The sequence below is a fragment of the Brassica napus genome, chromosome C9, assembly GCF_020379485.1.
Source record: "Brassica napus cultivar Da-Ae chromosome C9, Da-Ae, whole genome shotgun sequence".
Lineage (NCBI taxonomy): Eukaryota > Viridiplantae > Streptophyta > Magnoliopsida > Brassicales > Brassicaceae > Brassica > Brassica napus.
In genome coordinates this window covers 60,050,579-60,070,705 of record NC_063452.1, presented here as the reverse complement: position 1 = coordinate 60,070,705, position 20,127 = coordinate 60,050,579, and the positions used below count along the sequence as shown (strand labels likewise).

The following is a 20,127-nucleotide window of genomic DNA, read 5'->3' as shown; positions in this document are numbered from 1 at the left end:
CTGCGTAGCTCAACTATGAAACTGATGGGGGTTTAGTTGGGGTGAGATTGACTGGATATTGGGAAGCTAGTGATGGTCATTGATGTGATAATCGAACAAGCAGAAGGTACTATTCTACAATTCTTGGTCAGTTCCTTCTGTTCTGGCTACATCTATTCCACAACTCTGCATATCTAAACGTTCCCATATGAATATAGCATTGTGAAATCTGAATAAAGAACACAACAATCTAGCCATGAATCATATGTATTATTATAACTTTTGTCTCTATTCCTTTTACAAGAGCTCTTAAGTACATAATCTTGCAAGGTGGTGAAATAGGTGTAGAAATGAGATAACAAAACTCCTCAACATATGTGACAGGTAAATGGTCTTATAAATCACTAGCGCCACACAATAGCTACATAGAAACAGACAGACAAAACTTGAGTAGAAACAAACACTGGGAAATCAATGGTCAAAGGAAGAGACCACTAAATCCAATGTCTGAAACTAGGGATTGATCACCACCGGCCTTGGTTATTGTTTTAGTTTCATCCTGAGAAAAGTGGTGCAACTCGTTTGGGAGATGCCAGCTTTGCCACGCTCTTAAACTATTCATAGTCATGTAAAATTCGAACCAGTTCAATCACCATTTTACTTCCTTCACCTTTTTTCAACAATCCGTGACTTAACAGTGTTTTTGTAGAGGAACGTACCTTTGCTTGGTTGTATTTCTCACGGGTGGCAGTGAGGGTACATCCGCTGGTGTTGAGCTGCAAATCCTCCATTGCGAGTACTGCTGTTTTCAGCTCAGCTACGTCATATCTGGTATAGTGCTGCAGAGTAGGATTCTGTAACCAATAGCATTCTTTTATCAGCAAACAGAAAAAAAAAAAAAAAACTTTTGTAAGATTCAATAAAAATTACTGACCCAAGGATCTTCAGTTTGGTCAAGGGTCCATCTGGCTAGGAAAACAGCTGAAGCAGCAACTAGTGATGGCAGGAACCTTAGGAAATTATATTCCACGAGTGTCAGCTCGGCTAGATAGTTTGCTAAAAACTCCATTTCAACCAGAGGCGACTGCATAAATTATGAAAAAGGAGCAAAGTCAGATTTCAAGTCTCCATAGTACTGAAGATTGATGGCGAATGGATCATTGTTCAACACCTTGTAAGAAGCTTGAGCTGCTCTAAGAAACCGCCTGACAAACATTGTTAAGATAAGTTGAAAAATGAGTCAATACTGTTTTTTTGAACCAAGTTAGGAAGATGTGGTGATGCATATAGTTCTGCCATTAATGTTTACCTCAGAAAGGTTTTGGTCGTAGGAACACATAATTTAAATTGCACAAAATTTAGAACTTGAATCTCCATGCTCAGCACCTGAAACACAGTTTATAATTTGTTTATTTCTTTATCAAGAATCTATACACAGCGAAGACACCAAGATATGTGCATTTTGAATGGTACTTACTTCCGGTCTTGTGTATGTATTGGCCGTAATGCAGCAAAACTCCTCCACCGGTGGTGCGGAAAGCTCTTCGTATTTTCTTCACGGGGCAACAAAAAGTACAAAAGAGAAAGTATTAGTGTTTCTCTACTTTAACATATATGCATATTTAACTTTCGCCCTCTCCTTTGGATGGAAATGGTATTCAATAGAATCGTGCTAAATTGACATCCCCGAAAAAACAACAAAGTAGGGACTTACGAAGCTATAAGCATGCAAGTGACACCAAGGAGCTGGAGTCTATGCCTTTCAATGCAACTGTTGGATAGAAACCGATCAATAAGATTCACAGTAAGGTAAAGCGTATCTGGAACCAGATTGTAGTCTTCAGAAACCTGGAAGAAGTACACGCAGTGAAGAATGTTACTCAAAATGCTTGAAACAATATCCTCAGTTTGTGCTCAATTTTTTTTTAAAGGAATGCTATGTCAATCAGAGGAGAACTAACCTCTACAAGCCAGTCAATTAGAATCCTTCTCATGGCTGGGTCGATATCTCGCTGCACAAGCTCCATATAATTAGCCAAGGGTCGCGGTTGAAGCTGCAGAAAAGAAGGTTAGAACTCCAAAAATCCTTAAATTAATTGTGGAAAGATGTAAGCAGTTGGGATCGTGTAACTAAAAACCTCTGCAACATTAATGTTGTCGTATATATCAGCAGCATACAAGCTGCAACACTGAGGATCTTTATCATTGGAATCGATATCTACAACTTGACAAAAATCCATTGCACCAGAACCGTCTTCTTCTGCACAAGCCAATAAAAGACGCATACCTTGAGTAAAGAGTGAGAAACATACATTTTGGGTATAGACTTCACTTGTTTCAGTCCTTTTAACAGCACAATTTAATAGGAATTGCTACTAAACAATTTAGCATCTTGGAGTCCAATGCTGGAGCAAGAGTTAATGAGGAATCAACAAGACCCTTGGATTAACAAATACAGTTCTTACGTTGCTCAGTAATTTCTTCATCCTTAGAGATAGAAAGAGAAGCATATTGGGATTCAGCCATCCTGATCTTGGACAAATCTTCAGCTAGTTTCGATTTTTCAGTATGCATATCATCCAGAATTTCCATGGCAACATCAGCACCTCCCTTTGCTGCCTTTTTACACTGCTTTATACTTTTTCTGGTAACCTGCAACGTGATCTCGATAATATGAAGCTCAAAGGAGAAGCTTGAAGGCTATATAACCAACATAAGATTTATAATAAACAACCAAGAAACGAAAACAATATCATCTGAAAGCTTTACCTTGATGTTCCCACCTCCCAGGAGGTCTGAATATATATTTCCTGCAGAGGTATTACTCACATCCTGAAGTACTGAACGCTTCTTTTGCTGATAAACAAGAATCAGTAAGATTAGAGATTTTTCGTAACATCTGCTGCAACTCGTTTATGAAATTTTATAAGAACAATGTTTCAATACCTGTTTAAAAGAGGGTTTTGTTGGAGGTATAGATACTCCTCCTCCCAAGGCCTTTTTAGCTCGTGATCTCGTTATGCGGCCAAAACCTCCTTCAACATCTGAAGTAGAGACGTTCTCTTTGTTTGCATTTGGATGCATCGAAGAAGAGCAATCCATAATTTAGCCGAGCCTGCAGATCAAAGAGGTTGTTATAGTCACTGTATAACCAGTGTTCAAATGCAGCATACAACTCAGGAAGAAACAAGCATATAATAATAATCACATTGTGCCACAGATCTCTCAATAAAGGAAGCAACCCAGCTAATCACAACTAGTTATCATGTTTAATTCATCATCACAGAATCTAATTTTTTTTCAATTCAAAACAGATTATCTCGCCTATAACACACGATGAGCCATAGAGTACATGCACGTTTCAGATAATCGTTATTCACGAATCATCTCGATAATTTCGAAAGCTAATACAAGCGGAGACAACAAAGAGGAATCATCTCAATCAAAGGCAAACAAACAAACAAAAAGCATTCGCCGGGGAAGATCGAGCAGTCTAAAGCCCAAACTATGGTCGATTAAAGCGAAGAGGAACGAGCTAAGATTTCGCAAAAAAAAAACTCAGAAAATCGAGAAAAAATGGTATGCAGACGAGACGTGATGATGATGATTATACCTAAGCTCAGATAATCGGATTATGATTTTTCCGGCGATCGCGGTCTAGAGAAGCTCACTGTAAATAGAGAACGCTCCAGAGAGAGAGAGAGTAAGCGATGAAATTGGGAGACAGTAGAGAGAGAGAGAGTGTTATATTATAGGTGTAGGTGGGGAAGAGCGGTGAGGAGCGGGGAAGCGAGACTCAGTGAAAGGCACTGTTTCAAATTTCACAATTATCTCGGATTAAAATAATTTATTACTCTGTTTTTCTCAACTTAAAAAACTATAATAAAAATAAAATAAACTTTCTACTTTGACAAAAGGCGATTTTTATATATTCCTTTGCTTTTTTGGTAAAGATATTTTTCTGATTTGGTATTATATTGCCACATATGTTTTCTATAGCTTGGTCTTTGTTACTATACGTGGAATAGTGCAATCTGTATTTTTATTTAATTTTACTGTATTTCTATTTTCCTTAAAATGAATGGATGGTGATAAACCCAGTCGGCTGGAAATTCTCAGTTGAACAAACGAAAGAGGATGGATGCACCTCACATACAGACTGTAACTTTACATTTTGACAGTGAATTATGGAAATATGCAATACAGATTAGGCTCACCCATTTTGAAAACGAAGTAACGGAATATGTCGGGTGTAGTAGGTGAGCGAAGCAAAATTGTAATTCTTTTACTTGAGTTATTTAGTTCCAATCGAGCTTATAAATGAATCTGAATTTCCATTTCCGAGTTGAATAAAAATTATTTCGATTAAAAAAAAAATTAATTCGATTAAAAAAAAAAAAATTACTCTCGCGCATGACACTAATGTTGTTTGCATGTATAACATCAGTATATCACTTTCGTATGCGCCGATCTATTTAAAATGATTGCTATATTGACTATGCATGTAGACAGTCCATGACTCATGAGCAAGTTAGAAATGTTGTCAATCTCACAATCCTGTATCCCACCAATGAGCCAACTATTCTGGTCAATAATATATTTCCATTATGTCATTTTTAATTGCAACAAAATAAGCAACTTTGAAAAAGAATTGGAGGAAAACAATAAATACTACAAAAAAATTGTTATACTACAATTATTTCAAGAGCTTATTCACATATATAAAAATTTAAATTATAGTTAGTCAACAAACGTTTTACCAATTCAACAACATTGAATTAAGTATATTTATTTTGTCGTTATATTTATTTTGTCGTTATAACTGACACATATATTATCGAGGTTTAACATCGTTAATATAAATAACAGTTACAAATACCGTTCTAATATATATATCCTAAAACAAAACAAAAATTGTGTTTATAAATAATCTAATATAATATAATAAAAATTATTTATGACACAAAAATTTAATTATGTAAAATAATATTATTAACAAATACATTATATTTAGAAATAAATCTATCAAATACCGGTAAATGTTTTATTCCAAAACAAAAAAAAAAAGGTTTGGGCCAGTTGACCTCGCGAGCCGAGCCTAAAAAGTCCATTGGTGGATATTTCCAGTAACGGACATAAGCCCAAATAAAGTCGGAACGCGCCAAAGTATCTTATTCGCATCGGCGGCCACTTTTAACGGCGGTTGGAAAAATGAACTCTCTGTTCACCTCCTTCCGCCGCATCCGCCCCTTAAACCCTAACTCTCACCACCACTTCCTCCTTCACAAATTCTCATCATCTCGCCGTTCATCCCCGCCTATTCCAATCCAACGGTTACAACAACCACCCGCCTCACCCGATTCAACACGTCATCAGCTCACCGTCCCTGATTTCTCACAGACCGATCTCGCCACCATATCGAATCTCCTCGAAAACCAAAACGTAATCCCCGGTTCGAGCCTCGAGTCAGCTCTAAACGAAACCGGAATCGAACCGAGTTATCAGCTGGTTCAGGCTCTGTTCGACCGGTTAAGCTCCTCGCCGATGCTGCTCCACTCAGTGTTCAAATGGGCCGATACGAAACCTACGTTTACACTATCTCCGTCACTATTCAATTCCGTTATCAACGCCATGTGCAAAGCACGTGACTTCGAGAGCGCGTGGTCGTTGATCTTTGATCGGGTGAGAAGCGATGGAGGATCAGAGTTAGTTACAGCAGACACGTTCACCGTTTTGATCAGACGGTATGCTCGTGCTGGTAAGCTTCAGTAAAAAATTGATGAACATTTGAATTAGAATCTGTTGCTTAGAGCTTTTCTCTTGTAGGAATGGTGCAGCAAGCTATAAAGGCTTTTGAATACGCTACAAGCTACGATATAGAGCTTACGCTTCTCGAGGTTTTGTTAGACGCTCTTTGCAAAGAAGGACACGTCACAGAAGCTTCAATGTACATGGAGAGAAGACGAAGGATGGATTCGAATTGGATTCCCTCTGTTCGGATCTTCAACATTTTATTAAACGGATGGTTCCGTGCAAGAAAGCTAAAGCAAGCGGAGAATCTATGGGGAGAGATGAAGGAGATGAATGTGAAGCTGAGCGTTGTCACCTACGGTACCCTCATAGAAGGGTACTGCAGGATGCGTCGCGTCGAGGTTGCTATGGAGGTTCTTGAAGAGATGAAGATGGCGGAAATGGAGATGAGTTTCATGGTGTTTAATCCGATAATCGACGGTTTAGGAGAAGCTGGGAGGTTACAAGAAGCTTTAGGGATGATGGAGAGGTTCTTTGTTTGCGTATCGGGTCCTACTATAGTGACTTATAACTCACTAGTTAAGAACTTCTGCAAGGCTGGAGATTTGTTAGGAGCTAGCAAGATACTTAAGATGATGATGAACAGAGGGGTTGATCCTACGCCGACTACTTACAACCATTTCTTTAAGTATTTCTCAAAGCATAACAAGACCGAAGAAGGGATGAACTTGTACTTCAAGTTGATTGAAGCTGGACATAGTCCGGATCGGTTTACGTACCATTTGATCATGAAAATGCTCTGTGAGGATGGGAAGCTGAGCTTGGCGATGCAGGTTGACAAGGAGATGAAAAACAGAGGAATCGATCCGGATTTGTTAACGACCACGATGCTGATTCATTTGCTCTGCAGGCTGGACATGTTCGAAGAAGCGTTCGAGGAGTTTGAGAAGGTTGTGAGGAGAGGGATCATTCCGCAGTATATTACATTCAAGATGATCGATAACGGTTTGAGGACGAAAGGGTTGACCGAGATGGCGAAGAGATTAGGCGGTGTGATGTCGTCTCTTCCTCACTCGGAGAAACTACCGAATACGTACAGAGAAGTGGTGGATGCACAACCCCCTGGTAGAGGAGATAGAAGGAAGTCTATATTGCATAGAGCAGAAGCAATGTCTGATGTGTTGAAGGTTTGCAGAAACCCGAGAAAGCTTGTGAAGATGCGTGAAGACGGGAAGTTGGCAGATGATGGAGATGCAGTGAGAGTACCACACGAGTCTTCAAGTCCTTAGTCATAAACAGATGTGAGAGTAATGAGCTTATAACGGGCTTGAGATGGGCCATTTGGACTTTGGGTTCCACTTGCATTTAGAATGGAGCTTTAAGACTACCTTTTCATGTATTGTCTAACCCAAACCACCGAACCATCTTGAGTTGTAACATGAGACACATGCTGAGTAACGAACGGTAGGGACATTTTCTCCTGGTACTAGCCCGAGTGAAGTGGATGGTTTTACTTTTACCCAACCGACTGATAGTTTTCGGATTTCCAACAACATTGCATCATTTTATCACAATTTTAAAATTGTTAATTTAAAAAGAACTAAAATTAGTGATTATTCTTTTTTTCTGAATGAATGTTAAATGTATTCATAAAAAAAATCTATTTACAACTAATGCACATTTATGTAAAACTACTCCTTACTCCTTTACAACTCTGGATTAAAAATCCCAAGAGAAAAAAATATTTCTATTCACAATCTAGCTCTAAACCAATATTGTAAAATTCCTTGTATACCTTTCCCTCCCTTTGTTCTCATCCGACTTAACTTATTACGAACCTCTTTCTCAATCAACTTCTGTAGAGCTGGTAGAGGCAAAGGCTTATCATCGTGCTTAATCTTATTTCTCTCCATCCATAACGCATGGACCGCAACTTGAAACGCATATCTGATACATAAAAGTTTCTTTCTTTCCATGGTCTGATCTGTAATCAAGAGTACTACAGCATTCCAGTCATTTGTATGAGCACTACCCAAGATCCCTTTTACTACGTAATCCCATACCTGAGAAGAGAAAGAACAATCAAAGAAGAGATGATTCTTCGTTTCAGGAGCATTCTTGCGCAAGACACACGTATCATCTACCGCTCTACTCCATTTTGAAATTCTATCCATAGTTGATAACATGTTCAACATTGCAAGCCACACTATGAACGAGAACTTAGGGGTAGCCTGCGAAAACCAGACACTTCTTGACCAACTAAATTGAGCATACTTTACTCTCAATATCCTCCAAGTCTCATTAGTTGAGAAGCAAGTTTTATAACCCGACTCCATGCGCCACATACTTCTATCCTCAGTAGAAGGACAAATATTGTTCTTTAGCACAGTCAAATCATCAGGGCTGATTTTATCAACTAAAGTCTTCCAGCGTATGAAAGAAATCTACATGTCCAAGAGTTGATCATGCTTTTGATCTTTTCCACCAGAGGTAAGTAATGTTGCTTCTTCATCCCTTGAGTCATCAGTGGGAGACCCAAATAACGAACCGAAAGGTCTCCATCAGCAAACGAGAAGTTTTTTAAGATTCTTCTCTTCTCTTCTACTGAGACACCAGCCATATAAACTGTGGATTTCTCTATACTGATACAAAGGCCTGAGCATACAGCAAAGTCATCAAATACTGAAAGGGCCCCCTCAATAGACTCCTTAGATCCTTCTACGAACACCATCAGATCGTTCGCAAAGCAAAGGTGAGTGAGTGATAGCTCTTTGCACTGCGGGACCTGAACTTACCCTGCTCCACTGCTTCATCAATTAGTGATTATTCGTATGCTTAGAATATATATATACAATAAACAAATATTAGAGGAATGAAAATTTCGAAATCATTTGCTAGTTTTAAAATGTTTTCTCAAATGTCTTATTGACACTAGTTAATTGATTCACGAAAAAAGATTAATATTCTTCTAAAAGTTCAATTTAATCAAGATCTTTTAGTGATCATAGGTATGTATGCTTAGGTCATTTCCAAACCAACTCCAAAACACTATTTTAGTGTGATTTTGACACAAAAACCTTTTCCAACCCAACACTAAATATCACATCATTTTAGTGCAACAGTATAATTTCACACCAAATTTGGTGTGACACTATTCATCACACTAAAACACTGTTCACCCCACTAAAATACTATTAACTTAATTTATTAATAAAATAAACAATTAAATAAATGACAAATAAAAACATAAATACATATAATATTATAAAATAATTTTTAGTGTGAAATTTGGTGTCATGGTTGGAGAAGAATATTTTTTTAGTGTTGAAATTACACTAAAATAGTGTGATTTTGACACTAAAATAGTGTTATGGGTTGGAAATGTTCTCAGAATGTATAGACTGAAGAAATAAAGTACTAGATATACTTAAAAATCTTATATATTAAAATAGAAGTCATGACTTCTTTCATGTGTGATTTTTTTTTAATTTGGATCATCCTTTAAAAATTTAATTAAATGTAATTTACTAAAATTAATAATATATAGAATCTTTAAACTACTTTAATCATAATATCTTTTGATATCTTTTTATTTTAAATATAATTAAATTTATTTAAAACATTCAAACAAATCTGTTTTAAAAGATTTTCACAAGATCTTCATTTTCAAAAATTTTATTTAAATATTTTCACTAATATATCTTATATATTAAAATAGAAGCCATGACTTCTTTCAAGTGTGATTTTTTTTAATTTGGACCATCATTTAGAAATTTCATTAAATGTAATTTACTAAAATTAATAATATATAGAATCTTTGAACTACATTAATCATAATATCTTTTGATATCTTTTTATTTTAGATATAAATAAATTTTTTAAAAAAAATTCAAACAAATCTGTTTTAAGAGATTTTCACAAGATCTTCATTTTCAAAAATTTTATTTAAATATTTTCAGTAATTTTGAAATTATTTTTTGAAATATTATAATACATTAATATATTTAGTTATCGTTTTTAAAATGAAAAATAAAAAATTATATCATATTTTTATCTATTGTATAATCATAATCAATAATATTAAAAGACAATTATTATAGTGAGCTAAATATAATAAAATTGTATTAAATTTATAAATTTTATTTTCATAAGCATAAAATATTTATGTTAAGAATAAATATATAATAAGTAGGTAAGACGAGTTAACATTAGCAAACTATATAATACACGTACAAAAATTAACATGTATTTCATTAACGCTAATAATATAAAAAAAAATGTAACTACTTTGATCATGATATCTTTTCATTTTAAATATAAATAAATATATATTTGTATTATAGTTTAAAAGTTCTAATAAATCTGTTTAAAAATATTTTAACGATATCCTAATTTTCAAAAATTTATGTACATATTTTTACTAATTTTGTAATTAGCAATGAACTATTATTATGCATTAATATATATTAAGTTTTCGTTTATAAAATGAATAATTAAAATTCTATCATATTTTTATCTATTTTATCATCAAGTTATAATACAATTATTATACTGAACTAAATATGATAAAAGTATATTAAATTGATAAATTTTATTTTCGTAAATATAAACTAGTTATGTTAAAAATATATATATACTATTTATGACATAACGGCTTAAAATTTGCAAACTATATAATACATGTCTAAAAATTAACATATCTTAGATGTATATACAATAATATATTATATAAATGAATAAGCATACAAAATATTGGTAAAAAAAATCAGTTTTGAATGACATGTCAAAATTTAGCATAAACTAAATGCAGAATAATTTTTAAATATATTTTCTCATGAATATATTAATTGCTTATTAAGTAAATACAAATATAATACTATAAATATTTAATAAAAAGTGACAAATATATACTGTTTTAAAATTTTGATTAATTATAACAAGTAAATTATAAAATTATTGTATATGAAATAATTGTATAAACGTTCAAGTATATGATTAACATTAAAAATATAGACCACTAATGATCTACAACAAATATGAATATATATATATATATATAAATGAAAAAAAATATCTGCGCGGTTGCGCGGGATCAAGATCTAATTAGATTATTATTTTTTGTTTTATCGAAAACTGAATTTACTAAATTCAAACCGAAAACTTGATTTGGCCCAAACCATCAAATCTTGGTCATGAGTTTCCAAGCTCGATAAACCAAAAGCCGAAAAAAAGGCAACCAACCGAAAGCAAATAACTGAATGGCCACATCTGTCTCTACATAATGTATATGTGTATTATCGAATCCTGCTAAAATTCGATCACGCGCGATATATATCACTAACATGGAGTTGTCATACAAGTAGAAAACGTATATTCCACATGTAAGCAGAAGAAATAACTGAGAAGGGTGGTGAATAAACAAGAAGAAAAACAAAAAGACAGAGGGAATCAAAAGAGGTAGGGATAGTGAAAGGTCCCTCTCCTTTCAAGATCTATACGTAATAAACACAGAGGATGATGACATAAACTCTTACTATTAGGTTTTGAAACTGTTGTATATTATTTGTCAGCGAAGGTCAAGCTGGCCTTTAAAGCAACGTACCACTGAGATATCTTCAGTTCAGACCCCACTCTTCGGCTTCCTAATATTCTAATAATTTTAAATACTGCATATGCTTTGGTTTTGTAAGTGAGCTTCTCAATCATATTTCATCTATCATCATCAAATCATCACTATATTCACTGCCCAATTTTGTGATTTAAATTTGAGGTGAACGAGAATAAAAGATGAAAAGGCAGCCAGAGTAAATATTATATTTGGAAATATGAAAATTCTTTAAGTTACTACCTAGACGACAATATTGCATGAAAATTCTTGAATACAATGGTTAAAGATTAGATACTATTACTAGAAAAACTGTTTATCGTTGTGTCTAATATTGCAGAAAACTTACCATGGTAAATGCAGTGCCTGTCCATTTGCTATTGGTATAATTGTTTCAAACTACTTACATATGTTGTACGTAACTAAACTATATATATATATATTAATATGTAGTTAATATTTTAAGAAAAAATGTAGTTTATTATCAAGTCATCGTATTTAGTATATATTTTTACAAAAACAGTTAGTAGTATATTTTAACAAAACTGTTACTTATTTTTTATTTTAGACTATATAATAAATACTGATTTCACAAACAAATCAAATATATATTCGACCATAAATTTGTTTTGTAATTCTAGTTCAGCTGATTTAATTTTTTTTTTAAAACAGCCGAAACATTAACACCAGTACTTGACTTTGTTAAAACTTAGTATCATTTAATAATCATCACAACTTTCAAAACCTTTCCCCAAAAGCCTATCAATCTTTTCACATTAATTGTTGCTTCTAACTAAAATTTAACCCATCTGGTGATATGACGTATGGTACCTTTATAAATCTACGAAGCACACAGATACACAAGTTGCTTCTCCGTGTGCATTTACATGCGTACTTATACTTTCTAAATATTTATGACCTTAGCATATAAAAGAATGCGAGAGAAGATCTTGTCTGATAGTTCTCGTAGGAGATGATCCAAAATCTGTCAGAGCTCCATCATTGTCGGCCCCGACGACAGCTGATAACATTGAAAATTTATAATTCACGTAAATTCATATTAACCGACAATATTGACCATTTTCAAAATAAAACATTAACTAATAACTAGGTACTAGCTGGTTACATTCTAATAAGTTTCTATTATTTGATTCGTGAATTTGTTATATATAATCCTTGTTCGGAAACGCGTTAGGTGCTAGTCGGATGGTCGAGTTGGATCTAGCGCATAAAGAAAAAATAAGGGATTAATCGAAAATTATGCGGGGCAGAATTTTTAGATGGTTTACTATGTTATAAAACATGTTAATCTTTAATTGTGTATAACATTAATACATTTTCATGTTTAAGATTGTATAAACACACACAAATAAAATATATAAACTTAATATAGTGTAATTTTCATCAAAATTATGAATATAAATGATATTTATAAAATTTTAGATCAAATAAACAAATAAAAATATTATTTAAAATAAAATAAAAATAAAAATAAATAAAAAATCATAAAAAAATAATAAAAAATAGATTAGGCGGCTAGGCGGAAAAAATTGGATATCCGATTTTTTAAACCGATTTGGCATAAATCGGGGCGGAAGAGGCCGCCTAGGCGGCTAGACGGTCGATTTTTAGAACAGGGTATATAACATATTATTGGATCTTATCTAAGATAAAAATGGTGGTATTTTATATGGTTATTTAAAATTTAAAAAGAAACTACGGGCTAATTAGATAATAACATTATTTGAATTATTGATTGTCCAAATTTAAATCTTATAGTTCGGTAATATAATAGAGTATATTATTACTTTATGAACATAATCAGATCTTACCAAATTACACTCTTCTAAATATGTAAAGTTCGAAATTAACGTGCACACAAAATTTAACATTTAAATTAAATAGACCACCATATTTCATATATTCCATATTCTAAAAAGTAAAAATACTATTGATGTTTTAAAGATTACCCTGAAATTCGTGAGATTTCTATCATAACGGAAAACATAATAAAAACTCATTAAAAACAATTTTTTTTGTCAACTAAAAAACAATCTTTCTCTAGACCTTTCTATTTGCATATATTTTGATTTATATTATCCATTAAGAAAAACTTTACAGCTAAAGTTTATATATTAATGGAATAGATACATATGAGTTTAAAACACTCATTGCTACGAACTTGGTTAAGGATTTAGAGTTATATAACACGAACAATTGCTCAAAATATCAGCAATATTCGAAAAGATTCAATTAGACTAATGTAACAATGAACAATAATGAAGATCAATTATATTTTCAATACATGAATCATAGTGATCATAGTCATACATCACGAACAATAGTCACAAATGTAATGAATGTATACTCTTTTTCAAATAACTTAAAAATACATCTAAAATGTTTTAGTATTATTCGCAAGTGTCTTTAACAGAGTGTGTGTAAAATCTACACAACAAAGCGTGAAATGCTTATGATATGGTTCAGTTAGAACAGAGTAGACAATGGATATTGCTGTGTAGTTCATTAACATAAATTTTGATGGTACATTGCGCATTATACCACATACATTCAAGGTTAATAATTTTTATTAATTTTTGTTTAGTATTATAGATAAATGAATTGACATAAAAAAATTACATTGACTAAGAAATCTATAATTGCATATAACCCTAAAATCACGCCAAAAAAATCTATAATTGATCGCATATTTATTCAAAATTTTGACCATAGCGATTTAACATCTTATGTTACTATCACATATGTCACGATTGATCAATCAATGCAAATATTATCCTCTAAAATTGGAAATAATACAATAGACTTCCCATAATTGAAATACCACAAACACGAAAGTCAATCATTCCGAAAATATTTGATTGATTCAAATTTCATGACCATCTTTCATTAATCTTTGAATTGGAGCATTCAATATTTGACACCAAGATTTACTCCATTAAGGAAATATAGCTTAATCAAGATCCAATGACAGCGTTTTTTTCGATTCATTCAAATATATCATGGACTATATGTTTCATTTGAGTAATATCTTCGTATTGTATCTAAGTGTTTATAATCAGAATAAAAATGCGATTATATTGTTGATGTGATCGAGTATACACAACTATTATGCTAACATATTACTAATAATATATTACTAATAATAACTAACTAATATACAATAATACATAGACAAATCGCACAACATAGTATATCATCTTGTTTCTGGTTTATTTAGAATAGTATATTATATAACATAAATTAGAAAAAATATATAATATGATGGCCAATGACATAATATTATCTCGAGTTGATAGGGATGTTAAAAAGGATCGATATAACTTAACAGGGCATATAAATTATATTATCCATAGAGTTCACATTTTATACAATAGTGTCGTGACATGAATGTATACAAAGTTTCAATATTTTAAATTAAGTGAACATGTTCATGAAATGAGACTATGTTTTTGGCAAGATGCTTAGAATAAATGCTTAGAATCAAAATGCATAAAATGAAACATATATTATACTTCCGCCGTTTTTGAAAGTAAGATTTTCTAGAGTTTTTTTTGTTCTACAAAAATAGATTTTCTATATTTTAAAGTACTTTTATATACTTTTGAGAAACATTAATTGTGAATATTTGAATTGATTAAATTTTATTGGTGAATAGTTATTGGAAAGTGTATTGAAAAATAAATTTTAAATTAAATTGTAAACATTTATTATATTTCTTAATAAACTTGAAAACTCTAGAAAATCTTACTTTCGGGAACAGATGAAATATGTTTTTAGCAATGATATGACATGTAATTAATGTAGATCAAAGAGAGTTATTTTAATAAGGTTGTGAGGTAGAATGTGATATTGACACATAAAAAATGACAAAGTTGTAAATCACACGACGGATAAAAGTTTATTTATAAAAGTGATAATCGAATAATAGAAAGGGGATATGCCCTTTTGTAATACTAATATTCACAGTCATTATCATCAAACAGTCAGTCTATCATCCCATACGTCAAAATGATGGCCAAATCATAAACCTATAGTTTCAGTTTATGAAAACTGACAATATCGAAATTATATATAGATGTGTATTATTATTTTACGTATATCTTGAAGTAATGCACATCTCGGTTAATTTTTATTAATTTATTTATTCAAATCTTTGTTAATTAAAAACAAGCCAAATGCTATGAAAAAAAAGTGAAAGCAATTTTTTAAGTGAAACAAAACTTAAATGTTGATCATATATATATAACAACCAGATTTTAACGATCGTTTAACCAAAATGCTGCAAACAAAATATATACTGACGTTAATCCGACTGAGACATATCAAAATTTTAAAATGTTACATAATGTTTTAATTACTCTATATATGCAATATTCAAGTACAAAACCTAGTGGTTACTGCACACATCAATGAATAATGGAGAACTGTGTGCTCATGTCGTTAGCTATTCATACAGACGCACATACATATTATGAACATACATAGCTTTTTATTTATAGAATAAAATTCAAAAGGTCAGAAAATAGGGTCTTTGAAAATAAATATAGATGTGTGATAAAAAAATTGCAGTATTATTATTATGAAAAAGGAATACAAGGAAAAAAGAAATCGATTTATTATGATTTATTGAAGTGAAAGTGAATAATATGGGAACTACAAACGTTACTGCTACTCAACGGACCATGCATTTTCATCCACTGGTCTGTTATATCCTCCGCGATCTTAACGGCGTCAAAAGCGGTTCCCAAGAGCCCTCTTCTCGTGAAACCCACCGTGTAAAGCCCATTCTCTCCCTTCCATCCGTTTGGAAATGGCGTTTTCGGCATCCCTTCCTTTGTGAAGAAACTATTGTCCTGTAAAATTTCAAAGGACATACATTACTTAAATTTCTTTAAAAAAGAAAAAACAAAAACAGGGAGATGAGAGATTAAAAACAAGGGAAAGAACAAGAGTTTTGTTGTCTTTTACTCTCGTTTTTTTTTGTAATTTTGGGGAATTTTTAAATAGTGAAAAAGGGTTTATTCCATTTTGCATGGAGAAAAGAAGAGTTTTGGAGTGTTGTTCCCTTTGTTGCATGTGTTAGGTCCATATCATATAAAGCGATGGATGATTCGCTAAATGATAACAATAAAAACTATTCCCTCCGTTTCATATTAAGTGTCGTTTTAAAGAATATTTTTCTTTACAAAATAAGTGTCGTTTTCGATTTCAATGCAAAATTTATTAATTTTATGCAAAATTTATTTTTTTATTGGTTGAAATATGGTAAGGTATATATGTAATATTGTTTTTTATAGGAAATGTAAAAAATTAATTGTTTCTTTAATCGGTGCGCCAAAACCTAAAACGAGAATATTATTATCTACAGCCTTTGTACCCTTATCAATTTATGCATAACCTTATCATTTGACAATCACCGTTGTTCTTGAAACGATTTTTCTTTTTCAATTGCATGCGTATTGGTTCTCATATTTTCATCATCATCAAACAAATATAGACACATGCAGACGAGGTCATGAGAAGAATGATTAACAAATGCGTTTAAATACCTTGAGCCAGTAGGGGACATTACTTTTATACCCGGTCGCTAGTATTATCGAGTCGAACTCCATTTCTTGCCCGTTCACAAACTTTGCTCCTTTCTTAGTTATTTCTTTCACTGCTTGCGTCACCTAATAGTTCATACACAAGACTAATCATTTAAGTTAGAAAAACAAATACAAAAACTCATACAAAATAAGCTATATTTTATAAAGAAAGTACAAACACACACATGCAATAAAAGAACTATTCTCCAGCTTAAAACATGTCTCTAATCTTCTTAGCTAAGGAGCAATTATTAACATTAGAAGGTTAATAATACTACCTAAAACAATAAAATAGTTATAACGAACTTACTCTAATTTGACCGGATTGTATCAAAGATATGGCGCCAACATCAAGAACGGGAGTTTTTCCAGTGACGTTCTTGAGCTCAATAGGTCCGGTTTTAGGTCGTCGGAGACCTAACCGGTCGGTATTGCCCAACGAAAAACTAGCAAGAAGCAGGAGCAAATTGTCCACCAGCTTTAGAGGAAACCACTTCAGTAGTGTCATTGCTATTCCAAAACTCGATAGTCCAAAATAGTCTCTTGGTAATACATGTACCTGCATCATTATAATAATCCATTAAACCCCCTATTAGCTCAGCCAAAATCCATTTTTCTTCGTGTACTTAGATAATGAGCATGTTTAATTAATTACTTACAGAGTTTCTAACAACCATATGAGGCAGAGCATTGTATCTACAAAGATCCAAGCACACCTCCATACCGGAATTTCCACAACCAACCACCAAAACCTTCCGGTTTGCAAACTCCGAACCGGACTTGTACGCACTAGTGTGAACAACCGGTCCAGTAAACTTCTTCAAACCGGGTATATCCGGTATCACCGGTTCAGCGTTTTCCCCTGTTGCCACCACGAGCCACGTGGATGAGTACACAACGTCTTGCGTCTTCACCGTCCATAGACCAGAGGCGACATCGAACTCTGCTTTCTCTACGGTTTGGTTAAATACCGGTTTAATATTAAACCGGGCAGCATAAGACTCAACGTAGGATATGAATTGTTGCTTGGACGGGTATCTTGGGAAGTTTCTAGGGAACTTCATAAGAGGAAGCTCGCAGAAGTGTTTAGGGAGATGGAGCTTAAGACGGTCGTAGGTACGTTTTTGCCATAAAGAAGCTAAGCAATCGGTTCTCTCGAGTATAACCGATGGTACGCCTCGGTTTGATAAACAAGCCGCTACGGATAAACCGGACGGACCGGCACCGACGATGATTGGACCGGTAACGAAGATTCGACTATGCTTTTCTTCTAAACAAGAGCTCATGTTTGACTAGGCAAAAAAAAGAAGAAGAAAGAAAGATGTCTTTATATTTTCTCTGTCGATCACATGCAACTAAAGAAGTGTTCTGTTTTAGGGTCTTTTCTTGATTGTTTTCTCGGGAAAAAACAAGAAACGAAGTTGGAAATTATGAGATGAGGTTTAAATGCTATAGAGAGAGAGATAGAAGGCGTGAGAGAAAAGGAAAGGATTTGTGTCTGTTGTGTGTTATTCAATGCCTAATAAGTAAATGGTTTTTTTTATGGGGTTTTAATCTTCTTGTTGTTTGGGTATTGAGAGAGGAGAGTGTGTTGATGTGTTAATGAAGTGCAGGGAGTAGAGTAGGTCAAAGATGGGGAAAATTGGTGCAGGTATTAAATAAAATACTTCTTCCGTTTCAAAATACATGAAGTTTTAACATTGTGCACAACTATTAAGATTTGTTTTTTATCTTAAAAATATTATTAAAATATAAATCAAAAGTTATTCAACCAATCACAAAACATACTGCACAGTATCATTGTTACACAGTTTTTGATAAAGTTGAAAAGTGCATTGATATATGAAAACATCATCTATTTTGAAACATTAAAAACTCCCTAAAACATCATCTATTTAGAAAAGGAGGGAGTATAACACAGTAAAAATTGTTGCCACATATATATATTTTTATACTAATAACTGTTTTCTTCTACCATTAACGACTAGATTTCCTCCTATGAAATTTAAGAAAATCCTTTTGCATTTTCGTTGTTATAATGTGCTAAATTATCCTATACATAAGTATATATATAGTATATGCATATTTGAAAAACTAATTTGACAAATTATAAATTTATAGTATATTTTAACTCACCTCTATATTTATACCCATAAACAGATTAACTTGAAATATACATGAGTTTGATTCTAAAGTATTTTTTTATAATAAAAGATCGAGTAAACCCCACTTTATATTTTTCAAGTTCATTAATTTTTAAAGTATATAGCGAAAAACTAGAAATGGTCTTAGATAGTGTTATATGTAGGATATAAAATTACACTAGGTACTATAACAAATGTAGCTAGATCAATCCATAGGGAAAATGAAAGTCTTAAACATTGTAGTTTAACAGTGATTAAAACACAGGTTACACCGCCTTAATATATTATATTCTACTATGTTCTTAAATATAAGATGTTATTAAATAATTTTTATCTCGAAAGTATTATTAAAACTATAAAATAATTGTATTCAACTAATTATAAAATAGATTATTAAATATGATTGGTTATACAGTTTTTAATAAAGTAAAAGTTACGTAGAAAGTTAAAAACATCTTATATATTGGAATATCAATTTTTTTTAAACATCATATATTTAGAAACAGAAAGAGTAGCATATAATACTGGGTTGACGTATGTTCATGATGTACATGGATTTTTACTTTTTTCTTATGGATTTTAATATTTTTTTCTTATGGATTTTAATACTTGATATACGATCATTATATTGTACCATTTGTTACATTTTTATAACTAATCATCTACCGAAAGTTTTTTGAAGTCAAGAAAAGTATAACAGAAGTACTCATGTAATAACTAACATTACTTGCTTTAACGAAGATCTAGGTATGGCCTGCCGACCCTTTTTTTTACATCATAACTATTCATGGAGAATCACTTTAAAAACGAAAATGAAGTTAACCTTTTCAAAACTAAATAAATCTTAAGCAACAAGGAATAAAGATGTATAATTGTAAGATCTTCCGCTAATTTTTTTGTATTATCAACAGTATTTGATGAACATCCAAAAGTCACTTGCAAAAAGTATTAAATATTTCCAGAACTAGAAAGATAATCAAAATTAAAAATCACTTCCACACTTTGGTTTTTAAATGGCTAGAAAGATGGTGTATACATG

The 20,127-nt window shown here is 32.3% G+C and overlaps 3 protein-coding genes and 1 long non-coding RNA gene across 5 annotated transcripts; 2 read left to right on the top strand and 2 right to left on the bottom strand.

Moving 5' to 3' along the window:
* Positions 1 to 230: 230 nt before the first annotated feature.
* On the bottom strand, positions 231 to 3,776 carry LOC106391323 (cyclin-A2-2). The gene is made up of 13 exons (XM_013831946.3): positions 3,593 to 3,776; positions 2,926 to 3,094; positions 2,749 to 2,835; positions 2,445 to 2,631; positions 2,118 to 2,239; positions 1,941 to 2,033; positions 1,694 to 1,827; positions 1,457 to 1,532; positions 1,289 to 1,365; positions 1,151 to 1,184; positions 914 to 1,063; positions 699 to 833; positions 231 to 593 (listed from the first exon to the last, which is right to left on the bottom strand). The coding sequence occupies exons 2-13, from the start codon at positions 3,079 to 3,081 to the stop codon at positions 534 to 536; spliced, it is 1,311 nt and encodes a 436-aa protein (XP_013687400.2). The 5' UTR covers positions 3,082 to 3,094; positions 3,593 to 3,776; the 3' UTR covers positions 231 to 533.
* LOC106391327 lies at positions 1,609 to 2,919 on the top strand. Of its 2 annotated transcripts, none has more exons than XR_001278510.3 (4): positions 1,609 to 1,788; positions 1,911 to 2,047; positions 2,153 to 2,278; positions 2,346 to 2,919. It is a non-coding gene; the product is annotated as an uncharacterized LOC106391327 (long non-coding RNA). The 2 variants fall into 2 exon arrangements; XR_001278509.3 differs by having other exon boundaries at positions 2,150 to 2,278.
* Positions 3,777 to 5,121: 1,345 nt separating the features above from the next.
* On the top strand, positions 5,122 to 7,249 carry LOC106391322 (pentatricopeptide repeat-containing protein At5g11310, mitochondrial). Its single transcript, XM_013831945.3, has 2 exons — positions 5,122 to 5,737; positions 5,806 to 7,249. Exons 1-2 carry the CDS (start codon positions 5,191 to 5,193, stop codon positions 7,017 to 7,019), a joined length of 1,761 nt encoding a protein of 586 aa, XP_013687399.1. The 5' UTR covers positions 5,122 to 5,190; the 3' UTR covers positions 7,020 to 7,249.
* Positions 7,250 to 14,460: 7,211 nt separating this feature from the next.
* LOC106395116 (probable indole-3-pyruvate monooxygenase YUCCA4) lies at positions 14,461 to 19,010 on the bottom strand. Its single transcript, XM_013835642.3, has 4 exons — positions 17,604 to 19,010; positions 17,255 to 17,503; positions 16,906 to 17,028; positions 14,461 to 16,209 (listed from the first exon to the last, which is right to left on the bottom strand). Exons 1-4 carry the CDS (start codon positions 18,228 to 18,230, stop codon positions 15,973 to 15,975), a joined length of 1,236 nt encoding a protein of 411 aa, XP_013691096.1. The 5' UTR covers positions 18,231 to 19,010; the 3' UTR covers positions 14,461 to 15,972.
* Between the last annotated feature and the right edge of the window lie 1,117 nt (positions 19,011 to 20,127).